This window comes from Dryobates pubescens, chromosome 23 (assembly GCF_014839835.1).
Source record: "Dryobates pubescens isolate bDryPub1 chromosome 23, bDryPub1.pri, whole genome shotgun sequence".
NCBI classification, from domain to species: domain Eukaryota; kingdom Metazoa; phylum Chordata; class Aves; order Piciformes; family Picidae; genus Dryobates; species Dryobates pubescens.
Window position 1 is genome coordinate 9,760,576 of NC_071634.1, and position 23,303 is coordinate 9,783,878.

Consider the following 23,303-nt stretch of genomic DNA (forward strand, 5'->3'; position numbering starts at 1 on the left):
ATAGTGGTGGTCTGGTGGGCAACCAGAGGGCTAAAGCTCTGGCTGTGTGATGGGGATCAGAGGTCATATTTAATGGGGTCTACTCAACCTGCTGTCAGCAGCAAGGATTGCAGGGATAGTTAGAAGCCCCTGCTGGTTTCACAGTGACAGAAGCATCCAGGGATATCAGAGTTGAACTGGAGCTTTTGATTGTAACCAGAATCTTCAGATCTCAAAACCTCTGTGTACTTCTGAAGTCTAGCTCCTTTAGTTCTGTGACAGGTCTGCACTGAGAAGAGATTAGCATTGATTCTGCTGAAGGAAAGTCTGAAGTGTAGGACAAAGCCAATGAAGATTTTATTCCCCCAGGGGAACTCACTAACGCCCTTCTCTGGGAAGCTCTGTCAATGTTCAGGGAATTTGCCAGCTGCCATTAACCAATCATCAGCATGAGGTGTGAACAAAGTGTCAGGTTCTGACTGGCCCTTGCAAAACGATGAGATGAGTGCACAGAGTTTCACTGCCCTTAGCTGAGCATGGGCACAGGGTTGGCTTCAGGAGCAACAAGCTCTGGAGCTCAGAGGACTTTGCGTCACAAACCCCATCCCATTCTGCTTTCTGAGACAGGCACGTTGCTTTGCCTGATGGCAGCAAAGATGATGCCAACCTCTCTTCCTGTAAGTATCAACCATTGGAACAGGCTCCCCAGGTTGGTGACTGAATCCCCTTCCCTGGAGGTTTTTCAAAGAGGCAGAGATGTGGTGCTGAGGGCCATGGTTTAGCACCAGCCTTGGTAGAGTTAGAGAATGGTTGGACTGGATGATCTGAAAGGTCTTTTCCAATCCAAATGATTCCATGGTTCTGTAATATACCTGGTTCTAGCTGGTGTGTTCTTTTACTATCATCCTGTCCATTCCTCATCTGTACCAGGAGAGGGTTTAGCTGAGAGACCTTTGTGTGGTTAGAGATTGCTCTATTAACTGGAGTTTTCTACAACTCAGAGTGAGGTGCAGAGAAGTTGATTTTAAGGCAGGCAGTATCCAGCACAGTGTACAGTACTGATTCCAACACTTACTTTATGATGGCATGTTACTCCTTCAGCTGTAGCAAACATGCTAATAACAGGGATTTAGATTACTGAAAACCTTTCAAATGTTGAATCCAGCTGTGAGCAGGAGTTCATCTTGGCTCACTGAGCTGTGCTGGCCTCTGCAGTTATTAAATGCTTGATTAAGTCCCTCTAGCCTTTCAGTTGTACCACCTGAAAACTACCCTGAGTAGCAGTGATCCTTGTTTCATGTTCATAAACATGTTGGAACTTGGGGAAGCAGGAATTAGCTGGTGTTAATTGTTATTTTGTGTCATAAATAGGTACAAATTTCACTTGAAACTTTGGTCTTGGCTCAATGAAAGACAGGTCATCTACTATGTTTGTTCCTACAGGGAGCAGATCAGTGACCAGCAATTGGTCCTCTCAAGGTTCTGTAGCTGTAACTCCTTTAAGTGTATGATCAGAAGGGAATTTCCAGGTTACTCTGATCCTCTTTGTCTCACATATATCAGTTCAGCCCCAATTTTTTATTAGACTGATCTTTCAGAAAAGCATTTGAAGTTTCAGGAGATAAAGACATCACCATAACCCCTGACAGTATAGTCAGTAACAGCCACTTAAGAGAAAAAAAGCAGGAAGCTGCAGATGTTGAATGAGCTTCTAAGCTGCTCGTTCTTATTATGTCTTCCTCTAAGATCAGGCAGTGCCTCAGTGTCTGATGTTTCTCCCTACAAAAAGTAATCGTGTTATCTCTCAATTTTCTGTTGGCAATCTGAATACATTGTGTTCTTCAAGGCATTTTTCTCCAGCAAGTGAGCTTTTCTTGTACCCTTTTAGATATACAGAGCGTGGATGCCAGAGCCGGCAGCAATAGTTAACTGTTTACAATCTCAGGCATCCTATCACATGGCAAAAATTTCTTCCATATTTCAATTTAACTCTTTTTTTCAAGGCAAAGGTTCTCTCCTGATGTTAAGGTGTGGTTTTTTGGAGCTCACTCAGTTGTACATCCCCTGCCCCAGTAAGCCTTTCCTCGTGGCAGAGCTTTCCATCTTGGTTTCGTTAACACGTTTTGTTCCTGCGCTCTTCATTTATCAGTGGTCCAGAATGACTCTGTGCTTGTGCTGTGCTGTTTCTGACAGACACTTGGTATTGTTTTGGGGATGTTCACAGGTGTTTTGGCAAAGATTTTCTAGCCACATCCACATCATTGGTTAAGATGATGACAGGCACCCGTTTAGAAACACCTCTGCTGAGAGCCGTTCATTGACAGCTGTGTCCTAAGCTAAATGTTTCATAACCTGTTTGTTTCGATCAGTTTTGTGGAGCACAAACCCTTTGTAAGCAGAGCACCAGTGGAGCTAACTCACATACCCTGATTTTTATTGCATCTTTGTGGTTGGCTTCGATGGATTTGTTGGATGTTTATGACTCCTGGTGGTGAATGCAGTCTAAGAATCAAGATGATCATTTTCTAGTGAGAATAGTTTGCTAGTTGGTAGAAATAATCGATGATGTGCAAGTGCACAGTGTGAAGCCCATCAGTTGTTCATTCTTCTGCTGCATTCTTGTTGGCCAGATCCAAAAACTGAGACAGAAAATTTTCATACCAAGTCTGCTCAGTGGCCCGTATGACTTAATGAATTGAGACTGTAATCTAGTGCTAGGAAAGGGGCATAAAAATGGAATTTAATAAATACCCCTAAAATAGCCTTCCAGGAGAGAAAATGGAATCTCTTTATTAGTGTTTGGCTCTCTCCTTCAGATACACACAGCCACACCATCAGAATCATTTCCTGATGTGTTTGGAGGGGTGTTCCCTGCCTCTGCAGAACAGAGATGTTACATCCCCCACCGTGTAACCTCTCTGCAGTCAGTAGAATAGGCAGTACAAGTTGTTTGGGTCAGAATGAAGTAAAATTGCACTCTGATATACTTACATTTGTGGAAGCATGAGCTGCTCAGAATTCTATCTTGCAATTATCTTGATTATTTAAATTCTCTGAACGTCCTTGTGAGAGCAGTACGCTGCTCTTCCCAGCTAAAATTATTTGGCTGCGTCTTCCCTCGGTTAATGCAGGGGGAGAAAATCAATATAAAAGATAATATTTTAGCATTAGTTGATCCTAGGGTCTTGTTTGATTCCAGCATAACAGGCTAAGTAGCAAATGCTCTTAGCAATTGTTTCTGTTAGTGGAATTTTGAAAGCACTAAGAGAAATCTTGATCCATGGAGACAGCACAATAATTCACATTGACATATTTTCCCCGCTCGCCACAGGGCAAGTGGAACTATTAATGCTCCTGTACAAACCCTTTTTCTCCTTTTTATTTTATCTTTCTAAGAGCAGAATGGAAACAGTGTTGATGTAAAAATTCTGACTGCCCTGCAGCATCCAAGGGAAGAGGATCCAGAAAATTTACTCTCGGCGTCTCTGGGGTTTTCTTAAAACAGAACCCCCTGTGCAATCCGTGTGTTTGTTTATTTACACTGTGGGGGCCTGCAGTGTTTTGGAGCTTTGGTGGTTGTTTGAAGCAAGAAAGCATCTCTGGGGTCAGGGAGCAGGTAGCAGTGATTGCAGAATAAGCTGTTTGAGCACTGCCTGCACACATGAACTGATCCTAACAAAAAGATCTTCTGAATGCGTCCTGTGCCCGCGCTGCGCAGCAGTGCCCAGCGCAGACAGCCGCCCCGGTCGTGTCTACACAGGCAGTGTGTGGGAGCCATTGTACTATTTTGCCTGCAGCTCTGAGAGACCCAATTTTATCTTCCCCTAAGCAGCAGAAATGATGTCAGCATCAGTGTGGCACTTTTTTCCTTTGGATGCTTCAGGAGCTGAGAAATGGAACCCCTCATTGATAAATGAAGATTCTATGTAGAATATGTATAAATTGGAGCAATTTCAGCCACTTAGTGCAGTAAAAGTGCCTTTGAAATTTAAACAGCAAAGGTTGGCTGGTTAGATGATCAGGAGAAAAACAGACAGTTGCCTGCCAATAATGCCAGAAACAACAATGAGGCTGTGAGGAGTAGTAATGATAGCTGACCAAACACCCATCTCCTTGATCTGCATCATGTTGGCTGTGTGTTACCAGAACCTGCATGTGCTCTTGGATTGAAAATCACCTGGGAAGAATTGTTAGATAAATGAGGTGTCCTTTTCATCTCTCTTCTCCTCTACCCTTTTCTATTTATTTCCAAACTCCCCCACCCCCCTTTTTCAAAGAGAGCCAAAAGACCAGGGTTAGGTCACAAACGAGATGAGTCTGATGACCTTAGCCTACAGCCTTGTAGACATCTGTTTCCATCTCAGAATATCCAGTATGTTTAGCACAGTTGGAAATACCTTGTCAGGAAAGATCCAGAAATAGACTGAGGAGAACACTTAATTCTGTTTGTGATTATCAAACCTCCAGAAACAAAGACTCATCCCTTTCCTCTCAGCAGTTGGTATTTAGTAGAAGCTAACAGTTGTGGTGCCTCAAAGGAAAAACATCCAAATTACTCATATTGGGGGTAGGGTGATTTATTCCCCCCCCCCCCCCTTTCAACTATTCATTATCTACATGAATTATTGTTCATTCCTCTCTTGTAATTGGTCTTCCTGATGCGGGTTTCTCTGTGATGTTAATCATGTAGGTGCAGCCTCTGGGAAAGACACAAACTTTAACCTTTCTGGGTCATGGGTCTCAGAAGCCACTTGACTTAGAGCTCAGCACAGGAGAAGGATACACAAAGTATCCTCATTTGTTTCCAGGTCTTTCAGGAAGAGCTAATTAATTATTTATACATCAGCTCTATACATTTACCTATTATTACAGCTCATTTGTTTTTAGCCTCCACTAGTTAAGGTCCGTGGTGGAGGTGGTGCTGTTCAGGAATGGAATCACTTTAATTACAAATCCAATCAGTTTGCCGGGCAGCATTTCCTCCTTGTGTGTGCCTGCTGAACTCTGCTCCTCCCCAGCTGATGGACAAGCCTGTGCTCTGATCAGCCTTGCAGCTGCAGAAAGTAACACAAATTAATACAAGCTGATTCTAACATCAATGACTCTGCTGCTGGCCATAGGAATAAATGGGACCCAAACAAAAAGTGAGATTTTGCAGCAGCAACAACACAAAGCTGCTCTATACCCAGAGGTGTTCTCAAGAGTTAGGTGATAAATATGAAAACCTCAAGATTTTTTGACTGGATCAGCGTTGTAGGTTTTTGGTTGCTGTGCTTGTTGTGACCTGGCAGCTCAAATGGCACATCAGGGTAGTGAGGAACCATAGCTCATGGCATAAAAGCAGCACTGGATACCCTGCTGCATAAAAAAAGACAGTGTGTGTTAGAGCCTGAATAGTTGTGACAAAATGAATGAAAAGACCTGAAAAGAGGAAGATAAGCAACGTGGTGCATTAACTGCAACCAGTTTCAGAAGCTGATTAATGTTCCAAATTCTCTTCTATTCAGTAGCCTGCTTGAGGAAATTTACCTTTTCACACTGTCATGGAAGTCCTTTTATTTTAGTGCCCTTTGTCTGTAGCTTATCATGAACTCTGTGGGCTTTCTTCAGCATCCTCCTGAGTAAGAGACGTTGCAGAGGTGCCAGCCCAGCACCTCCCCGGCACAGCAGCCGCTCTCTGAGCAGTGCTGTGGAGATCAGTGCTCCTTGTGGGATGATGAGCCTCCAAAAAGACACTTGTAGGGCCACAGTTGTGCTGTGCTGTGATACAAATTCAACACAGCATCTCTGTCAGATGGTGTTTTCCTGCACAGAGGAGTTGAACCGTTCCAAAGATGAGGGTTTAGCAAACATCTTCGTGAGATGTGTTCTCTCTGCGGCATTTTCCTCGTGCAGTGTGGGAAGGCCTTTGGAAAGTGCGTGCAGAAACCCCTGAGGAAACCATCCTGTTGTGATGCATAGTGCTGCCTTGATCTGTGCCTCGAGGTATTGGGCAATAAATGGGAACGCAGGGGGCAGTAAATCTGTTGATGCTGCTGATCACCCATCGAACTCGATGTTCTTCTGTAGGGAAATTGTGTGTTACGGATACAAGCAGTGTGATCAGGCAGCTGTTGTGCTAGGGTAGCTGTTCCCTCTTTACATGGTGCAGCCACACAAAGGGACCCTCTCCTGTGAACAGAAGGTTGCCACCTTGCTGTGGGCACTGGCACGTGGGCAGATGTCCTTCAGGATTGAGCTGTACCCTAACAGACTGGCACAGGGATGAGGATTGCTTGCAGGTTACTTTGCAGCTATTAAGTCTTGAGAAGGGGAAGTGGAAAAAAAAGTGGCACCAGAGTGTTTATTTTAGTTTAGTAATAGAAAAAAACAGCTGTGCCACCCACTGACTGCATATAAAGTGTTTGTTAGAAGAACACATACCTGATAGGTGTACAAATACTGGTGTGTTGCTGGGTACAGGGAGGCAGAGAACACCCAATGTGTCTCTGTGGCCAGTGGGGTGTGTGTTGAAGCACGACCCTTGCCTCTGCTGCTCTAAACCCATCAGCCATTCGCTGTATGGATTGCCCAGCCTCTCTTGCTCCATGTGTTTTAACTAGGGAATTGATTTTCAGTGCTTGTCCCTTTGCTGCTGGTTTTCTCCACTCTGATTTTCCTGTTTCTTAGAGCACAAATGCTGTCAATGGAGAGCATTTTTATTTGTAGGTGTTTAACAGGATGCTCTCCTTCTTTTGTTTACACATTTCTGGGTATACTACTTTTAAAATTAAGTTTAAAAATCCAGTTAGAGCTTTAAGTTTTCTATTGCAGTCCATTAAATTCTCTAATAGTTATCTGCAGGCAGATCTCATTGTGTTCAGCCAGACGTGGGCAGGTTTTGTGATGTGCAATTGTTCTGTGTTTGCTGGAGCTGCTGTGCAGTCACTGAGGATGTCTGCAGAGCCTGGCCCATGGTGTTCTGGAGGGCATGGACAGATTTTAACTGTGAGTGAAATCAGTCAGGGAAGGGCACCACCAGGGAGATGCTGTGTGCCTGGAGAGCTGGTGTGATGGGGCAGAGAGATCACCACTCCCTTCTCTCCACGCTGGGTGACAGTGGATGCTGGTGGTGCAAGGGTACAAAGCAGGGTTCACTTGGAAGAGGATGGAATTCAGGTCTGATGACTTGTACTCATCCCAAGTGAATGTGACAGAGCAGGAGAGTTCACTTAGTGTGGGAATTCAGTGTAGGAATACAGATGAGCCCTCTGTATGGCTGTGCTGGAGGCCCATGACAGCAAGTGGACATGTTCCTGTGACAGACATGGGTTTGCTTTCACATCCTGTGGTGTCTGTGCTGTTTTCTCAGACTGGTAAACCTCAGATTAGTTCAAGAGAAAAAACTCCAGAAAAATTACAGTGAGGTGTTGCTTGGATTTCATACCTCCCCTTATTTTTCCTGTGGGGTCCTCAGTTCTGAGGTGTACATTTCAAACAAAGCAGTTTGAGGCTGTCTGTGCCAGCTTGTGGATGACTGGTGTTTGTGAGTGCCAGTGTAATGGTCTAGGAACTTGAACAGTCTCTCTGATACAGCTACAGCTTTTATTTGCTGGCTACTTGTGCAACTTCGACAAGAACATGATACCAAGTGTTTTATATGGGAACTGGAGAGGAGGTAGAGAATCACAGAGTGCAAATCATAGAATGGTTCAGGTTGGAAAGGACCTTAGAGATCATCTACTCCAACCTCCCCACCATGGGCAGGGACACCTCTCAACTGGGCTTAGCTGCTCAAGGCCTCATCCAGCCTGGCCTTGAACACCCCCAGGGAGGAGGCAGCCACAACCTGGGCAACCTGTTCCAGAGCCTCACCACCCTTGAATTGAAGAACTTCTTCCTAAGACCCATTCTAAATCTACTCTCCCTCAGCTTCAAACCACTCCCTCTTGTCCTGTCTCTAGACACCCTTACGAAAAGTCCCTCTGCAGCCTTCCTGTAGGATCTCTTCAAGTATGGGAAGGCAGCTCTAAGGTCCCCCTGGAGTCTTCTGTTCTCTAGGCTGAACAACCCCAGCTCCCTCAGTCTATCCTCATAGCAGCCCTTAGATCATCTTTGTGGCCCTCCTCTGGATGCGCTCCAACAGCTCTGTCCCCTTCTGATGATGGGGACAGATGGCATGGCAGCGAAGAGACCACTGCCTGCCCTAAGGCTGAAGACATACCCACCAGAGCAGGTTCACACAGGACACCCCCTGGTGCTCTCTAGGGTGGTTGGCTATTCTCTGTATTACCTGTGAAATCACTGCCACCAAACAGGTTCTCGAATCAGCTGCATGCTTGCAGGTTTTGATCCCTTCAGTTGGTTTTAATGTCCCTGTCTGTCTCTTTGCATGCAGAATGCAGCAGCACAAAGAGTATCACTTTTTCATTGTAATTTAAAGAGACAATCAGATGTCATAAGCATTCTCTCTGAGTCTGAGCCTGCTGCCCTTAATCATCTAGAAAATAATACTTTGCTTTGTGACCAGGCCCAGACTGATTTAAAACTTGAAGCAAATTACCGCTCAATACTAATTTGCTCCAATCCAGTTCTCTAACAGTAAATGCAGAATGTTGTTATGCTGCTTCATTATGTTGAAAGCACAGTGCATTATGATTTGTAATGAAGTTTCTAGTGTAATATATTCTTTCCAAGTGCCTTTTTTGAACACCTTGGGAGACAGCTGCATCACTGGTTGACTGAGGGGCTGTCTGTTGCCCAGATAATTTTGTTAGTAGCTAAAGTTAAATTTTGCAGGACATCGTTGGCAGTAGGAGCCTCAGTGTAGCATCACTGCAGTGTGTGCATTTTGTAGTGAGCTCCAAGAGCCCAGACAGGTGAGAAGGAGAAAACCTTCCCCTGGGTTACTAACCCACTTTTTGTTCTTTCATGCTAATTGGACGTCGGTTCCTGGGAACACAGCTTGTGCTGCTTCTCCTTTACCTCATCCAATGTCAAATCCCCAAAGCAGCCCTGCCAGCACAGAAGGGGGCCAGCCATATGGGGCAGGTTGCAGTTGTTCCTTCAGGTCTGGATTTATTCCTCAGTGAACAGATGGACAATGGCCAACGTCCACTAATGGTCCTTGATACATTTCTTCTGCTGTTCATCTTTAGCTTCTTTTTCTCTTCAGCCAAAACATAGAGCTTCCTGGAAAAGGTCTCTAAACCCCTTTTGGCTGGATAGAAAAATGATACTTCTCATTTCACAATAACCAGAAAGTGCTGAGGGCTTGATTCCACCCTGGTTCCTGTGGGTTTAGCACTTGTGTGAAGAGGGTGAGCTCAGGAAGAAAATCCCTTAGTCACTTAACACTGATAACATCGGAGGAGGGAGGGGGTTTGTGGTCACTGGTTTGAAGGGAATTTATTCCTGCATTCACTCAGCACACTGCAAGCTTTTTCACTTCTGCCAGGCTGATGTTTCCAGCACAGAGCTGGTGTAGCCAGTCCCTTCTGAGAAAGGAGCTGTGCACTTGGGCATTTCAGAAGTGACTGTCTAAGTGTTTGGCACAGCTGAACTTCATGTTCATTAAGTGGAACTTTATTCCATGGCTTTGATCCTCAGGAAACCTTCTTTATTTTTTATTTCTTTCTTTTTTTAAACAGCAGATGAAGCTCCTCCATTTTATTTCATGCATTTCTTAAAGATGAAGTGTTTCCCTTTTGGCAATTACTGTTTTGATGATCCCCCCACCATAGCTTGCTGAAAAGGTTTCTCCAGAATGGCCTTGCTCTGTCACAACCAGAAGGCATGAACTTCCTACAGTGAGAACTCTCACACAGAGGAAGCTGTACATAACACCCAGTTCTAATTAAAATAGGCAGCTGCAAAATGCAAGCAGCCTGATCCTTGGGTGTGTGTTTTATAAATGAATTATTTTGGGGGTCTGAGCAAAAGAATTAAGGAAAGATTTAATTCCAAAGTCTTCTTCCCACATCTTAAATCAATTGCATTGATGTGCTTTGATTACACATTTTAAAGAGCTGATTTTAGAAGAAAGTTTGAGTGTTGGGCCTGCTTTATGCCACCACTCCTTTCTTCTGATCCCCATCCCTTTCTAGGAGCTCCTAATCACATCTGCAAGATTTACCCTTCACAGAAGTTCAGCTATTCCCTTGAAATGGAACTGCACATTTTGATGTAAAAATGCACAAAGCTTTTAAGCTGATGGCTTTAAAAACTGTTGTGATGCACGAGGAATGTTTGGAAATGAGGCAGAACCACGTGTGGAAGAGCCAGCAGGCACAGCCCTGGCAAACCAAAGAGAACCTGCAAGTACACTGTCTCAGTATTGAGCTGTGAGGATATTGTCAGACATCATTATTCACTTTAGAGAGCATTCAACATGCATCTTGGCTCCTTGCTCAGGCTGTACAACTGTAAAACTTCCTCTTTCAGCATCTTCAAAGTCACATCTGCTAAAGATATCCTACCCCAATGTATCTAATTTGTGAAAGCCCAAGGTCATGCCCTCCTGAGCAGACATTCTGAGGGGAATAAAACTTGTACTTAAATTATACATATGGCTGTTAACAGATACACTTAAACCAGTGTATTTACTCTTCAGCACATGTGCTCCTCCAGCTGACTGTTAAGGAGCCAAGAAACAGTTTGGGGGGGCTCTGCAAAGTGCCAAGTTCTTAGTGCAGAACACAGAAGACACTCAGCTGTGTAACATTACTGTTAAAAAAAATAATAGACAGCAGTGCCTGGATGAGAGGAGAGGATGGGGATTGTGAGCGTTTTGTGGGAGGGGTAGTTCTGTTGTAGCTGCACAAGTCGTAGACTGAAAGATGTGAGGATGACTGGAAGTTTGATGACCCAGTGGGGAGCTGGAGGACATAGGGAGTAAAACAGATGGGGGCAGTGGGAGGTTTGACTGGAGTCAGCTGGTCTGCTCCTGCATTTTCTCATGTCCAGTCTAGAACTAGGCCAAGGAAAGCCATGCAGGGGAGGAGGACTGAAACTCTAGGTGGGAGAGAGCTTGATTTTCTGCAGCAGAAGGAGCACTGCAACGTGTTCTGAAGGAGGACTCTTGGATTCATTTCATTTTCTTTTCTCTCCTGAGCATCTTCTTAGCTTAGAGCAAGTGCTTCATGGCAGCTGTCAGGAGCAGGGTGGAAAGACCTTTTAACTAGGGGGAGACAGGGTCAGATAACTTCCCTCCTTCAGCAGGTGCGAATCAGCTTTCTGCTGTTGAAAAGAACACAGTTGGTGTAGTTACAGTCAGATGAGGATCCAGCCTTTGATGTGTTCCCAGGAAATGTGGCTTTGTGATGTGTGTGCTGGGAGGGGAGCAAGTCCAGCATCACCTACAGCGTGTATGTTTGCTACGTCTGTGTACAATCAGGAAGGGAAAAGAGCAAGCATATGAATCCCTTCATGAAGTAGCGTAGAGAATACCAAGCTGCAGTATTAATAACCTCCTGTTATTGAATACTCCATCTGTTCATCATGCCAACTTATCCTCACTCAGAGCACTCCCCTTGTCATAATATTTTGTACCACACTCCCCTCCCTCCTCGAAGCAGCAGTTCCAGTTCGGAGCTAAACACTTGCCCAGTCATGTAACCCCCTCTGAGGAAATGGCTTCATTGCCTCCCTCTGTTTGTGTTTCCCTGTAAAAAAATAGAACTCAACTGCTATTTCATTTCTGAATTTTCATTTACCAATGATATTTTTTCCCCCAGAGATCCTTCCCTACCCATATTGATATTCACAGATACTTCACTTGCCATTTCAGTGTATTCTACCCCTAATACATGTTCCTGCTGATGCTTTGCCACATGGCAACTGAAGTAGTGCAAAACCTAAATCATTATTTTCTCCTTACAGCTTTGATATGTATATATATATATATATATATTATTTGCTAACATCTATAAATGGTAATAAAGTGGTTAACCACTTTAAAGTGATTAAACCCAAATTTGTTTATTTATACAAACCCCACATGAGGTGCTTGGCTAGATGCTGCACTTGTGATGCACAGTGAGAAACTGTGTTGTTTGAAGGATGTCTGAGACATCTGTGTGGAGCCACAGAAGGCTTTCCCAGGAATACTGGAGAAAAATGAACAAAGTCAGAGGCTGCACAAACTTGCCCTGGGAGTTACCTCCCAGTCCTGCTGGATAACGCTGTGAAATGGACACTACCTGGAGCATGATGGGCAAACCTAAGTTATTAGGGACCTGGAGCTGAGTGGTTAAAGGCTGCCTGTAAGCTAAAATCCTTTGTTTATGCCTTGAATGGATTCCTGAACTCTGGAGGCTGGAACCACCCTTTAGAACCTTTGGGTTCAAATATTCCCCTTTCAGACAAAAAAAAAAACCCAAAGTCCAACAAACAAAAGCCAACCCACCACCACCAAATAATTACAAAACCCCAAACCAACCGCCCCGAGGAAATTCTGCAGCCTGTGCGTACAGATCTGCTCCTAGTACTGAGCAAAGGGAGTTTCTAGTGAACGATGTCCAGGAGGCCCTGGCTGCAAGAGCTGCAGACCAATCCTGAAGGGCCCCGAAAGCTCCAAGATCTCCCTGTTCAACCCTCTTTTCTTGTACATTGCTTTCTAAACTCGCCCAGGGTCTCGCAGTTCGCGCTGCAGTTAGCAAAGGCTGACCGACACCGTCCCGCGGGAGGCGTGGGGAGGCTGTGAAACACCGAGACTTGGGCAGGAACCGGCCATAGCCTGGGGCGGCGGCGGAGCAGATGTAAACCGAGCTGGCTCCCCTCAGCGAGGGCTCCCCGAGCTCCCCGGAGCAGCCAGACCCAGCGCCTCGGCCCGGCCTGGGGACCGCCTGCCCGCCTCTCCAGGCCTGTAAGAGCTTTGCCATTTCCTTCTGTATGGGGAGACACCGGGCCCCCTCTCGGAGCTCAGAAAATAGCGCAAGTACCGCGATCTTGTCAGGGCTGGAGCCGCTGTCAGGAACCCAGCATTTTATTTCTGAGAAAAACCGAAAATGGGGCTTGGGCTCCTCGGGCTTGTCTGTGGGGAGGAGGCGGAACGAGTGAGCACCCGGCCGATGATGGGGGGCGGGGGGGTGGACGCAGAGGGGTGCAGAAGTTTCTTTGGGGGCTGGGCCGGAGCTGCCGGCGGCGGGCTGAGGCCGGGCAGAGGCCGGGCGGGAGGCGGCGGCGGCGGCGGCGGGGCGATGGCGGCGCGGCGGGGCCCCCCGCCCTCAGCCGGGCGGGGCGGGGCGGGGCCCCTGTCAGCTGACCCAGCCGGCCGCGGGGGCGCCTCGCACACTTTGGTTCGCGTCTGCCGCCGCCGCCAGTACTGCCTCAGCAGGGAGGCGAATGGTGGGCTCCGGGGGCATCCGGAGCGGAGTAAAGAGGGCGCCGGGGTCTAGGCACTGGGCAGAGCACTTGGGGGTGACCCAAATCTCAGTCGCGGTTCCGCTTTGGGCAGCGCAGGGTCGAAGTGATGAATTTATTTCCTATGTTAGTGAAAGCAGGGGTTAACCCCTCGAAGGGATGGCAGGGCAGCGGGAGTGGTGTAGGAAATGGGGGACACCGGCGCCCGTAACCCTCAGAGGATTCTGGCCAAGGGCTCCGGCACGGCTGCCGACTCTCGGGGCATGCAGACCCGGCCTTGTTGTCCCCGAAGCGCCGGTGGGCTCCGCAGCCTCTGCCGCGCACTGACCGTGCCCCGGGCCGTGTTTCGTTATTTCTTTAGGGCCTCTCGCAGGAGCGTGTGAGTCGCTGGCACATGGTACAAACCGTGGCCGTTCTGGTGCCGCCAGACGGGCCCGGGCTGTGGGACTGCCCGAGGAGCAGGTCCCACATTCCTGCTGGGATGTAGTGCGGGACCAGAGGTGGGATCTGCGGGGCGTCCCAGCTACAGAGGGACCACGGAGCAATAAGGGGTAAAATGAGACAGCCTGGTATTAACCTGGGGCTTCCTCATTCAGGAGCTGAGGGCGAGGACTGGAAGGGGTCTCGTGCCAATCACCCGGTGCTTTGGGCTTACTGGGCATGGACATCCCCAGGAGAAAGAGTGTTGCTATTTAGCCTATTTTCTGCTTTTCCTCTAAAGCCAGCCCCAGCCGCGGCAGTGCCTACCCGGACCTACTGCTTCCCTGCTGGGATCACGGGGCCGGTTTGGATCTTGTTGGCTCTGAGTGCTCAGTGATATAGGGAGCGCTGAGCATCGCTGGCTATCGCCGGGAGCAAAGCCGGTGCCTGGGATGGGGGTTCCCATCCTCGTTAATACCTGAGGGGAAAAGTCTCGGCTGGAGCATAAAGAGCAGTCGGTTAGATGGTTTGGGATGCGGGGAGGGTGTTGAATGTATCGAGCGTTAGCTTTGTTGAAGTTTATATGAAAGAGAATAAGGAGCTGCGTTAGGTGCCAATTCGTTGCGCCCGCACCATACCGCAACCTAAAACGGCAGCCAACAGAGCCAGCTATAGGCCCCCATTCGCCCGCCCCGCTGTTTTCCCGTCTTCGGTGCTTGCCCAGAACCAGGAGATCGAGCCGGGGCGCGGAAGCTCCGCCCGCGGCGGCCGCTCCCCCCGCAGCCCTCTGGAGGGCGGTGCGCGTGCGCGTGGCGGGGGCGCGCCTCGGCGGCTGATTCGGGGGCGCCCACGGAGCGGCCGCCATATGCCGCGGCTGCTGCGCGCCGGGCCAGCCTCGCCGTCGCGGAGCGGCGGTGCCCCCCCGGCCGGCCTCCTGCCCGCGGCGGGCGCGGACACAGCGCTTCAATGGGAAGTTCCCACTTGCTAAACAAGGGCTTGCCGCTAGGTAAGCAGCTCGTCTCGCTTGGCGGCCGCGCCGGCCTGCTGGCGGCGGTGGGGACCGTGGGGGGAGGTTGTGTGTGTGTGCGTGTGCGGGTAACGGTCGGCCCCCGCCGCCACCGCGCTTTGTGTGCCTGGCCGCGACGCCGCCGGCCCCGCCGCACAGCCCCCCGCGGGAAGCGGGGGCGCCCAGCGGCCGCTTCCCAAGCACAACTTTGTGTGGTGGCTGCTGGCGGCGGCTGGGCTTTGGGGGGGAGAAAAAAACAACCCAACAAAATAGAAATAAGGGCTGAACGCGGGGGGCGGTGCGGCGGTGGCTGGGAGGGGGCTGCGGGTGTAATTCAGCCGTAAATAAAACCGTGAGACGGCGCCGAAGCTGTCTCCAGAATGGTGATTTAAGGGGTCCTGCCCCGGGCCCCGCTTGCCGCTGGGCTGAGCGGTGCCCGGCTGCGGGGAAGGGCCGGTGAGGAGCCGTGGAAGGGCAGAGCAGAGCGGGGCTGTGCTGGTGCTGCCGTAAACAGGAAGTTTAAAAGCTGCCTTTTCTCGCTGTGAAAAAGTGCTTGGGGCCTGGCTGCAGCAATGGTTGTGCTGTCTGCAGGCGGGTTGTGGCTGAGAGGTGAGGCTCCTGAAATGGGAATTGTTCTTGCTTCTTTTCCTCCCTTTCTTGTTTTGTTTGTTTTGTTTTTTTCTTTAAGCATGTATTAGCGAGTGCATTCATGGATTGCTGCTGGTTTTTAAGGGAATATGAATAAGATGCATGAGCTGGTGTTACAGACTCGCTTGGCATATATTACGTTAATCTGAAGGTGATTATTCCCCCCCCGCCCCCATTCCCCTCCGGACATAAGGAAGAGAAGTGTCGATTCCGTTTACAAACACGGTCATATTATCAGCAAGTGATACTAAAAGAAGGTTGCAAAGCAGCAAATAATCCCGTTTACCGTGTAGAGATGAACTAACCTGCTATGCTGCTTTGTTTTCCTCTGAAAAATGAAATAAAAAAGGCAGGCTTTCAGTCCTAGGACTGGGCTGGACAGAATCGAGGTAAAATACATCTTTATCAGGGGTGGTTCTCAAAATCTCACCTGTTGTGCCAATTTTGCGTTGCCTTGTATTTTGGTGGCTGTTGTCCTTATCAGAAAGAATGTTTGCTGTTAGGCCCTGATGGAGCAGCTAAGGATAATCACCCCCTTAGCCTCGTTGAAAATAATGAGGCCTAATAAAGCCAAGTGAATGTGTGCTTGTTTCCCAGGGAATTCCAGTTGAGTGTCAGATTTGCCATGTAGCGATGTGCTTCGAGTGCATCGCGCCGATTCCTGCGCCTGGAAGATGTAAATACTCTTATTTAGCATTCCAGCCCCTTGGCAGGTAGCCCGATGCCCTTACTAAAAGATCTTCAGCCTCGTTATTGTATCCCACTAGGAAGGGAACAAGGAAATACTAAGGAAAATACCATTATTTAAGTAGTCTTGGTTGAAATTCAGTTGAGTACTGCTTTAAAAATTCAGTGTCTTCTCTCAATAAGGAGGGTTCAGAAGCTCTCTGTAAAGTAAAACTGGGCTAGCAGAGGGGTAATTGTCCAGTGCATCTCTTTGTTCTGTGTTCTGATTTGTTGTATCTATTTTTAGCTGTGCCTTGGTGAAGCAGGCATGTAAGATTAGCAGCCTAAACTGCTAACTTCAGTTCTAATATGTTTTCAAATGCTCCTCTTTATTGACATCCCCCCCCCCCCCCCGCGAAGGCAGGAGGATTTCAATGCTGGAATTCCTTAATGTTTGACCAATAAAATCCTCTCTGCTTTGTTAGTGTGACAGTTGCCCTGAGTGCTAGTGACAAAATATTACGTGCACTTGCAATTCATTGGTGTGTTTTCTAAGCAAAATCGACCAAACAGCCCCCACAACCCCCACAGCTTTCCAGCCTAAAATGGAAATAGGCATTTGTGAGGTGGTTAACCGGGGAGGGAAATTGTGAGAACTGCACTGTTCCCTCCTTTTGGTCATTCCTAATGTAAAATAATACTTGGGATGTAAATCGAGTTTCTGTGCCAGTATGATGGCATCAAAGGTATAAATTGGTGCAGAGTCAGTGGTGTGTTCTCTGTCCTTTTGCAGACCCTGCTGCCCCCACTATGGTGTAGATCCAACATCCTCCCAGTAAGGGATGTGTTATTTCACTGGTGAATTGGCAAATGAAGCAGTTGTTAACCCTGAGAGGTGCTGCAGTCATGCTCAGCAGAAGAGTTTAATCAGTGAAACCACGGTTTTGATGTGAAACTATGGGAGCCCCCCCTTTGCCTTTTCGGGTGCAGTGTTGCCGTGTGTCGTTGAGGAGCAGCTGGAGCAGAGGGCATGCTCCGTGTGAGGAGCTTGGTGTTGGCTGTGCTGTGATACTTGGTCACAGCGTGGAGCCCCCGGTAGCGTGACAGAACAAATGACAAGGGCCCTTGCATTTGTCAGTTTGGTTAGCTCTCCACTTGTCCTGCTGTATCATAAAGATAAATGGCATCTGCCCTTTGTTAGAAATGCACTCTGCTAGGCTTTGCTAATCTCTGTCTCTGGAGTTACTGTGCTGTTGACAGTGCAAATAGAGCAGTCGCAGGGCTCAGCCGGGAGGGTGAGGATGGGGCTGGATGCTGGAAAGTGTTACCCTGCAGATGCAGTGCTGCACTTGCCAGCATTTTGAGATGGGAAGGCAATCCCTTCTTAAGTAAGGCCATCTACTGCAGAGGGGTGACTGGGGTGGGTAGGCCCCTTCCGGGGAGAAAACTGCTGTTATCCCAGAGCACCTTTATCCATGTGTACCAGAAGAATGGACAAAAACCCCAAACCCAGCTTTTTAGAAGGAAATAGTTTGAACAGTGGTAGGTATATGGAACAACACATATTTATCTGTCTGTTAAGTAAAGATGTGATCTTTAATTTGTGCGCTTTAAATACAGTGCTCAGAGCCATGCAAGTCTTTTGGGGTACAACTGCTTAGTGCTGTCCTGTGCTGCCTACCCTGCATCTGTCACAGGGGCTGATCTGGAGAGGCTGGCTGCTGGCCTACCAGAGACCTGCCTTCAAGAATCATATTGAGGCTTTCAGCTCCCAGGCCAGCTGGGACCACTGATGAGGTGATACTCCCCAGCATGTGTCAAGCTTTCAAATCCCATAGCAGTTGGCAGTGCAGCAGCACGGCAGCCTTGTCTGAGACTCCCTAACCTTCTGGCCCCATAATTATTTATTTAGTGGGAGAGTGGAGATGGGGTTACACTCCTAATACGTGTCTTAAAATCTAAGGTGAGGATAAGAGTTGTGGTACAGAGCCCTTTAGCCCTGGCTCCTCTCTGCACGTGCTCCCTCGCTCCAGGCAGCGCAGCAGTGGATTTACAGGATAGGGAGTCAGAAGTTCCTGCTGTGTTTCTAGGTCTTTTCCCTCTCTGTTGTCCTGAGAGCGAGGATGATGATGTATTGATCGGGGAGAGATAGCAAACATGCATTACAGATAAACCTAAAACTAACATTTCCTGCTGAGCTGCAACCCTCTGCTGCCTCACCAGTATTCCTCTGGGAGAAGTGGAGAATTGCAGCCATGCTTCCAGTCGTGGTGGGCGTTTTGGACTCTCTGAGCTGTGATTCTGGCAGGATTTTTTCCAAGCCACAGTAATCCTCAGTCCTTCTGCCTGGTGATTAACGAGCTCAGCAGGGTTTGGGGGGGATGTGGGGAATCGTAGCGCTGCTGGCTGATGCTGATGCTGATGCTGTGTGGCAGTGTTGTGGGGAGAAAGTGTCTGGGCTGGGTTGGGATGTGAGCAGGATGCTGAGAATCCTGCAGCAGGCTTCTTGAGGTGCGTGTGGGGCATGTCCTTTGATGTTCCACTTTGGTTTGATGGTTGAAAGGAGTAAAAACTTCAAATTGTTTTTGAACATGACCAGAGACCTATCCAGTTCCTCGAGGAGTGCAAGACACTCTCTGGCCAGCCTCATTTGTGCTGCCCTGGGGCTATCTGTGGCTATGTCTGGGACGGGGAGCATCTGGAGCACCGTGTGCCACAGCCGCACCCTCAGGCCCTGCTGCTAGCACCAGGGCCCAGGCAGGAGCTGGCAGCACCCAGGGCTTCAGAGTGATCGAAAAGTAGTTCACAAATCCCAGAGGAAAAGCAGTTCAAAAGAAATGTCTCCTGAAAAATCTGCCAGATGAATAGGTTAATTATTTTTGGGTGTGCAGAGCATGAATGTCTGCTGTAGCAGGGTGAGGGTTTAATCTTTGAGGAAAGATGATTCCACATTAACTTGTCTCTTTCATGAAATACTTCTGCCATTTCATCTCAAACATTGCTTCCTGTATTATTACTCTGTTTACTAATTACCCAGTTTGTTTCTTATCAATGTAACTGAAAATTAATGCAGTTTGTTGTTTTTTCTTCTTTGAGCTAGAAGTGGCTAATGCCTGTGTCATGGTGGTGTTTAGTTTGGGTCACTGGTGCTCATCTCTGCGTTTTCTCCTTTATTATACCTGACTTTTTGGAGGACCTTCCTTGCAGTGTACCCCCAGGGGAGTCAGCCAGGAGGGGTTCTCCACAAAGGGCAGGAGAAGCTGGTTCGGGGCTGGGGACAGTTCTGCTGGGTAATTGCAAGGTTGAGATTTTGACAAAGCTTTTAGATTTGTTCTGTGTGAAGGCTTGGTAGCTCCAGCATTAAAACACAACCTAATGTGATTGTGCCATTTTGTCTGTTAGGTATTTTTAAGGCACATTTGATTAGTTCTATTTACAGTCTGTGGATGTCCCTTATCCATGCCCAACTCCCGCTCAGCGAGTTGTCACCAGCAGCAAAGTTACATAAGTCTGCAGTGAAGTTGTTCACGCTTTCTGACTCTGTGTGCCAGGACTCCCCACGTCACCCTCCTCTCCTCTAGCCTTGTTAAGGGAGCTCTGGTGCCAGCTTGCAAGCAAAGGAAGAAAGCAGAAAACCATCTCTTACTTAACTTCAGTTACAACTCCCAATTCCTGGGTGCAGTCCAGATTTCCTGCTGTTGGTTGTGCACTAAGGGTCCTCCTGAAGAGCCCTGACATGGTCTGATAGGTTCCATCTCCTGATGTCATATGTGGACACACCCTGTGCTAAGAGTAGTGGGAGGTCTGTCTCAGCAGGGCATGCTGGAAACTTGCAGTTAGTTTTCACACCACAGTGGAGAGCATGACAAGAAGTTAACTGTTTTGCTGCCTGTTAAAGCAAGCCTTCTGCAGCCAACTGAACGTGACCTTCAGAAGTAAGACATCTTGGTAGCTGGGGAAACCATGACAGGCAGCCCAATGTTGTGCACAGTTCCCTAGACATGTATGACCTTGTACAGAGGGGCTGGAGACCCTCACCCATGTTGGACAGTCAGAGCAGAGTGCAACCACAGGTAAAGCAGGCAGTGCTTTAGGAGAGCTGAGTTCTAGGCACATCAAAGGAGAGTGGTCCTCTGAAAGCCAGGCTGACCACTGTTGCTGCTGCTGTGGTGGGTTGTTCTTGCCTACCCTCCAAACACAATAGGAGTCTCCCATGGCTGTCACCTGATGACAGTTGGATCAGCACATCTGACTCTCCAGGCTCTCCCTGCTGCATCCCACCCAGCTGAGGTCCTTCCTGCAGCAGGAGCCTACACCCTGTGCCTGGGCAGTGCACGGGTGAGTCGGCGCTCTGAGCAGAGCCAGGAGAGAAGCAGCACTGCGGGGGATTTTCATCATCCTTTACTACACAAACATTTTATCACTGCGGAATGTCATCTTAGCCCTTGGGTGAGTCAGAAGTTGGGAGAAGGAGCCAGAAAGGAGGTGTGCTAAGACGCGTGCTCTCCAGTCAGACAGGGCTGATCTGCAGCAGGATGCGCAGGCACCGCTGCCCCAGGCAGCTCTTAGTCATGCCTGCAGTCAGGGAGGTGCTGCTGGGGGCTGACAGGCAGTAATGGCTTTGCCACTGGTGCAGATCCAGTATCAGTAATTCACAATTGCAGAATTTCTGCTGGCTTCTCTGGGATTTTCACCTGAGTATGGATTTTCAGCATTAGCCCTCTATTTTAAGCCAAACTGCCTTAAATTATCATTGTCTTGCATATTTGCAGCATGAGACTCTCAATCCCATAAAGAAAATACATGGCTTAGCAGAAACAGTGGTGTGGAGCACTTCATCAATGCCCAGATGAGTCAAATTTGATCAGGTGCTTGCAGGCACTTTGTCTCTTGCTGAGTGTGTAGCTTCAGTCTTTGCAGAGTCATGCAGGACAAAATTGTTCAGCAGAGATAACCACAAGCCAGTCTCCAAACTCTTAGACTTGCTACTTGAATGTTTTTTCCCTCTTTAATGTGTTGTACCAGATGTGTTTAACTGTTTATTTTCAACCATATAATGAGCATTTTCACATTTGTGGTCTACCAACTACCTTAGAGCCTGTCTGGAGCTTCTCTGAGCAGTGTGAACATGTATCACAGCCCTTCTCCTGGTGCTGCTTTTCCCATCCGTGTAACGAGTGTAGCCGAGCGGTGATCTCCCGTAACCCAGTGCTGCATGTGTGCCTTCCCACGCTGACTGGAGCTGGCTAGCTCTTTCTCTACCTTAATGTGCTGTTTCTTGACTAAAAGAGGTCATTGAGCTGACTGCCCAAAGCATTTTGGGCTGTATTTTCTATCCTCATCAAATTCTCTGCTGCATGCTTCAGGTCTACCTCTGCTTGCTGTGCTCCTTTCCTAGGCTGCCTTTTGTCAGCGTTAGTGGCCTTTATTCCTGCTACCAGCTCTTTGTGTGGAAAGTTTTGTTCGTTTTGGTTTGTTTGCAATTAGCTTCAGGATCCTTTCAGATGGAAAAAAACCTGCAGTATCAATTTTCAGTACCTCTGGAACAGTCCCTGACTGTCCCCCCCCCCCCCGTAATTAGTGCTGCAGTGGCTTTTTTTCCCTTGGTTCTGTCAAATTTCAGTGGGGTTTTTTGTTTGTTGGTTGGTTATTTGTTTTAGCTCCTGTGAGGCTGCTCAAGCCTGAATTGTGTTGAATTTGCAGATGCTTCTTAATGTGAATTCATTTCTTGTTATTCTAAACCTAAAGCAGCTTCCTGCATCTGCTGTGTGTGTGTGTGCGTGGGGGGTTCATGGTCAGCAGTTTAAGGCACCAAAAGCACTACTCCTTTGTGAACTTTGAACTCAGCACAGTCAGACAGCAGCTTTATTTTTAATTTTTTGGGGGGGGTATTTTTCCAAGCAAAAGCAACATCTGAGAAAATAACCTTTTATCAGTGCAGAGCTGGATGTTTTAGCCACGCCAGTGTAGATAAAATGAATGTCTTGCATTTTTTTGAAGGCTTGTGGGAGGAGGCTCACAATAGAGGCTCCATTGTGCTCTTTAGCACTGAGCCTACAGGAAATCACAAATTAGCTATGACGAGGCTATTGCAGGGGAGGTTCAAGTTTACTTAATTCCTATAGTATTGTATGGTTTTGAAAGGGTTTTGCAATGCTTTGCCTTTTGGGTTTGGTTGTGCTTGCTGTTTGCATCTGGCAGTCTTCTCTTCAAGGCTTTCTCTTACCGTGTCTTTGTTCCAAAGGTTGCATGTTTTGCAGCCTTGAATCCCGATGTCTTTTCTTCTTACTGTAAATACAGAGGCATACAAATGCTCTTGTTGTTTATCTTATGACCACCCTGGAGCCATCTAAAATTCAAATCCAGCATTATGTATTCAGCAACAAGAACTATCTCCTCAGAGCAAGCAATAAACCAGGATTTTAAGTAGGAATTTGGAGAACAGTAAGCTGCAGGCACAACTTTGCCTTTCCTGGCAGATTTTGATCCTTGCAGGATGCTGAGTTCCTCAGCTTCCAGTTGATAACAGGGGGAACTGCAGTGGGCTTACAAATCCCCTAGGATCCTGGCTACATTTTACATTCTAAGCCCAGGTGATTACAGGACAATCCTTTTGTTAAAATTCTGTTCAGAGATTGGTTTGGTTCAGTGCCTGCAGTTGAGGAGCGAGTTCTGTCAGTGAGTTGGGAGAAACAGGATTATGAGGTCCCTCCAATACATATCATCAATCTTACTTTCTTAGCCCTGTGAATAAACAAAGTGCAAACCAGTATATTGCACTGGGCTGGTGATGTGGAACCTGATGCACCATGGGTATTGCAGTTTGGCATTTGTTTTCATGACTTTGTTAGCATCTTCCCTCTGGAGCAGTTTTGAAGCCTGTTGAATTGTGTAAATTCTTTTTCTGAGCTTTATGGCTTTGTTAAAAAAAAAAATACATGGAAAAATTTGGTTAACAAATAACTTGAATAGAAAATATTTTCATATACCCACAGAGCTTCAAAGCAGAGGGGGTGGGAAGATGCTGAAAATAAAGGTTTGGAGTTTTGGCTGTTCTGGGGATACAATCTTGGAGAAATGATGAATTTTTCAGAGTGTGGATTGCACAATTCCAGCAGCTCTTGGAATACCCTAAGGATTTATTGGCAGGAGGGGATTATTTATTTGTTGTGGTGGTGCAGGATAAAAAGTATCTCAAAAGTAACCTAATTCTCTCCCCCATTTTCAAAGAGAATTAGTAAAA

The 23,303-nt window shown here is 47.6% G+C and overlaps 1 protein-coding gene across 9 annotated transcripts in view; it reads left to right on the forward strand.

Moving 5' to 3' along the window:
• Nucleotides 1-23,303, forward strand: part of CTBP1 (C-terminal binding protein 1) — a 197,522-nt gene that overhangs the window by 125,694 nt on the left and 48,525 nt on the right. The window contains exon 1 of one of the 9 annotated variants that reach the window (XM_054172371.1): nt 14,558-14,746. The exons of 7 other annotated variants lie outside the window; for them this stretch is intronic. In XM_054172371.1, coding sequence (XP_054028346.1) covers nt 14,707-14,746 — 40 coding nt within the window. In that variant the 5' untranslated portion in view covers nt 14,558-14,706. Of the gene's footprint in view, nt 1-14,557; nt 14,747-23,303 lie in introns of those variants that run through there. One more of the 9 variants, XM_054172372.1, reaches the window with a different exon arrangement.